At 44.7% G+C, this 3,911-nt stretch overlaps 1 protein-coding gene across 1 annotated transcript in view; it reads left to right on the plus strand.

The window, feature by feature from the left end:
* The first annotated feature begins 1,633 nt into the window (after positions 1–1,633).
* The window catches only part of SLC35G1 (solute carrier family 35, member G1), an 8,598-nt gene continuing 6,320 nt past the window's right edge, over positions 1,634–3,911 (plus strand). The window contains exon 1 of the mRNA XM_009334816.1: positions 1,634–1,685. Within this exon, the coding sequence (XP_009333091.1) occupies positions 1,634–1,685 (52 nt within the window). The remainder of the gene's footprint in view (positions 1,686–3,911) is intronic.

Raw genomic sequence — 3,911 nt, forward strand, 5'->3', positions numbered from 1 at the left:
CCATCATTACGGATTTCTGTTTTGATTTAAATCCTCTACTATTTTTATAGCTTAAGTAGTACATAATGGCACAGCTATGTTAAGATCAAACTGGGATAGACATCACCAGGGTGTTCCACGTGCAGTACCCAGGAATCCAGCCTGCCGTCTTTTCCGCCTGGGCTCTGCAGAACCCGTAGTGCCGCCCTTAGGTGAGGCGAGGAAGGGCTAGTTCAATCCAGGGCTCCCTGGGTTTAGCTCTCACTAAACCCCCAGGAAGCAGCGGTGTTTCAAAAAGCTTATTAGTGTATCTCAGTGGTCAATAAAAGAAATGATATGATAGTGGATAAAGTTCTTATAATCTCATAGAAAACTCCCACGGTTCTCCACAAAACTCAAGACAACCGCTTTGTCATTTGTGCCTGTTTCTGTTAGAGTTTCTGAAAAGCCACTCTGAGGAGTCGGAGACAGCACCTGCAGGCAGGGAGATGGAAACCGAACACCAAAAGATCCCTCACCAGGCACACAGACCCAGACCAGTGACTCATTACAGTACTTTACTAAGTACCTGTCAGGTCTGTATCTCAACCTGCAGTGAAGCACTGGCTTGTTCCTGGCATTTATAATGACAAAAACTGTCTGTCTAAATTCTGGATGAGGATGAGAATACTCCTCCTTTGAAAAGGGTAACCCAAGAAAACTCTGTGTGTGCAGAGTGGTGACTACACAGGAGAAGGTGGCTCCCTCCCTGCACTTATGATATTATGGAAACCAGATAAATGCCATTCTAGCTGGTGCTGCAGTTTAATTTTCAATGGTCAAATTGCCCAAGTTCACTAAAGCTTTTTCTTATGGACTTTGCACTCAGGGAAGATACTATAGGAGGTCCTTACTGCTCTACTGTTGGTTGCAAGCTGGCGATGTGCTGGAGAAAGGAACGGCTAGTTCTGAGCACAGTATTAGGCAGACAAGGCTTAATCTATACTTGAGAGGGCTGCATAAAACATTGACCTCTCACATTTATGCAGCTACTTAATTTTCCAATCTAGGGCAGCGTGACTAAATTACATTTGCCTACTGGTTAGTTTGGGTAGCTGCAACTGCTCTGTCATTTTGGAAGTGCTCTCCTTACTCGGAGAAGAGGGTTGTATTTTACAAGCAGAACTTGGAAGCTCTCAAGCTGAGACAAGCCTGGCAGTTCGATCAGGAGCAAACAGAACACTTTATGTATCTTGGCATAAACAAACACTGCCCTTAGATGTTCCCTTTCAAAGCCAGACATGGGGGGGCGCAGACGGGGTTGTTGCAGAGTCTCTTTGAAACTCTCTACAGCACAGTATTTGGCATTGTGGCACTTAAAAATTTTACTTTCGGTTTCATAGTGGCAGTATTATAAAATAAATACATAATCTGCATATTTTAACAAAGTATATAAACAAATAGCCAGAAATTGTAAGAACTCACTAAATTTTGTTCTGTGTCTGTACTATGGATTAAATGTTTAGGCTCCGGTTTTCTTCACTGAAGACTCAAGCTAGCCAGCTGCTTCTGCTGTTGCTGGCCTCAGAGGTAACTCACCTAGTGACTGCAAAGATGACCTTTTTGTGGGTGCATGCGCTCTGCAAGCCTGCTTCATGCTCGCTGGCCAGGGAACATGCCGGGTCTTCCTCCTAGAGACCTGTGGGATTGCCACCCCAGGATGGCTGGTGAGAGGCTGAATTTCCACTGCTGTCTTTCACCAGAACTTCTCTGGGGAAGGACAGCTTTAACTTTGTGTTGGCGATTCATGGAACAGTGACCTGTAAAAGCTGCCTCAGAGTAGAGAGAAGTGTAAGTTTCTTGGGAAAGCAGTGGGCTGCCAGATTTATTTGCACCTCCCTCTCTAAATTAAATCAAACTCTGAGGGATAGGGAAGTGCATCAGGCAAAAGGACTGTTGTGGTTTAACCCCAGCCAGCAACTAAGCCCCACACAGCCACTCGCTCACTCCCCCCTGGTGGGATGGGGGAGAGAATCAGAAGGGTAAAAGTGAGAAAACCTGTGGGTTGAGATAAAGACAGTTTAATAGGTAAAGCAAAAGCTGCACACATATAAGCAAAGCAAAACAAGGAATTCATTCACTGCTTCCCATCGGCAGGCAGGTGTTCAGCCATCTCCAGGAAAGCAGGGATCCATCACGCGTAACGGTTACTTGGGAAGACAAACACCATCACTCTGAGCGTCCCCTGCTTCCTTCTTCTTCCCCCAGCTTCATATGCTGAGCATGATGTCACATGGTGTGGGATTTCCCTTTGGTCAGCTGGGGTCAGCTGTCCCGGCTGTGCCCCCTCCCAACTACTGTGCACCCCCAGCCTGCTCGCTGGTGGGGTGGGGTGAGAAACAGAAAAGGCCTTGACTCTGTGTCAGCACTGCTCAGCAATACCTAAAACATCCCCGTGTTATCAACGCTGTTGCCAGCACAAATCCAAAACACAGCCCCATCCTAGCTGTGTTAGCTAGTAGCTACTGTGAAAAAAATTAACTCTATCCCAGCCAAAACCAGCACAAGTAACTTCTTAATTAAGGGTGTCTGGGAAATTTTGCTGGCCTGATTCTCCCCTTTGTGAGACATGCAGCTGCCATTGCATCTCCACAGAGGAAAGGTTTAGTAAAGCTTTCAATATAGATATTGTAGAGGACTATGCTGATAGGAGCTTTAAGAAAAGTAGTTTATATCTAGTGCAGCAGATGATATTTACTTATTTTCTTGGTTTATAGCAAGAGGAGTTCAGATAATGTAAGTCTTTAGAAAGAATTAATCCTGATTTCAACACAAACTTTTAAATTGATTTCTCTTTTTTAATAATTGATATAACACAGCTAATTTTTAGTTAAGAATAATTTGTGAAATAATTCTGATCATATTAATCAAATGCTAGCTCCAAGTTAATGAAATACTTATGGCCTCTGGTGGGTTAGCATGGACTATAAAGTGTGCTAAATCAGCGACAAGGAAAGCTTGAAATAGCTTTTATGAGCTGGCTTGAGGGAAAGCTTGAAACAGTTTCTGTGAAATCGCTCGTATTTACCATTTAGTACTCATTTCACTAAAGCTATAGATTACATTTCCCCTTGTTAAGAATAAAAGAAATAAACACTGATTAATTTATGCAGCTAAAAGATCGGTGTGAGCATAAATCTCTTCTTTGAATAGAAATTCCTATTTTAATTATTGATAACAGCTCAACTTGCTCAAAAGGTAAGAATTTTAGCATTTGAAATTTATTCTGCTGCTTTCTCTCCGCACTCTTTGATGCGTAAGGAAAAGGGGCTACTCTGTGTTTCTTAGCACCAGCTCCCCTTTCTGATTCCCCCGCCCAAAGACATAGGCGGCAGTCTTTTTAAGGAAAACATAGCACGAGAAGGTGGTTAAATGGTTTTTGTACCCTACTAACAATCCTGCAAGGCTTTTCATACGCACACAGAATGACTAAAACGCCCACCAGGTTCCCAGCTCCATTTTGACCTCTATGAATGCGGCTGGTGCAGGCAGCAGCTTTTCCAGAGAGATGCCGCTGCCGCCGCTGCTCACTGACATGGCCATTAAACGTTAATGGGCCCGTGCAGGAAAGCCGAGCTATTTAAATCGTGAGGAGATTGGGCCAGTAGGATTTCAAACTGTGACACACAGAATATGGAGAAGCTGTAATAAGAGCTCGATTATCTCGGTGCAGGTCCCGCCTATGAGCAGGCTGATGAGCCGATACCGTGAGGTACCAGTCCCGTGTACAGTAACAGCTATGTACTTTTATCTCAGGCGCTCAGATGACGCAACAACGCCCCTAAAATAACTTTGCGTCATCCCTTTCCAGTTTTATTCCCCTGCAAGCGCACCGCCTCAGAAAGTTGTTCAGCAGCAGCCGCGGCCAGCGCCGCCCCGCACCGCGCGGGCCG

Source organism: Pygoscelis adeliae, unplaced genomic scaffold (assembly GCF_000699105.1).
Source record: "Pygoscelis adeliae isolate BGI_AS28 unplaced genomic scaffold, ASM69910v1 Scaffold632, whole genome shotgun sequence".
NCBI lineage: Eukaryota > Metazoa > Chordata > Aves > Sphenisciformes > Spheniscidae > Pygoscelis > Pygoscelis adeliae.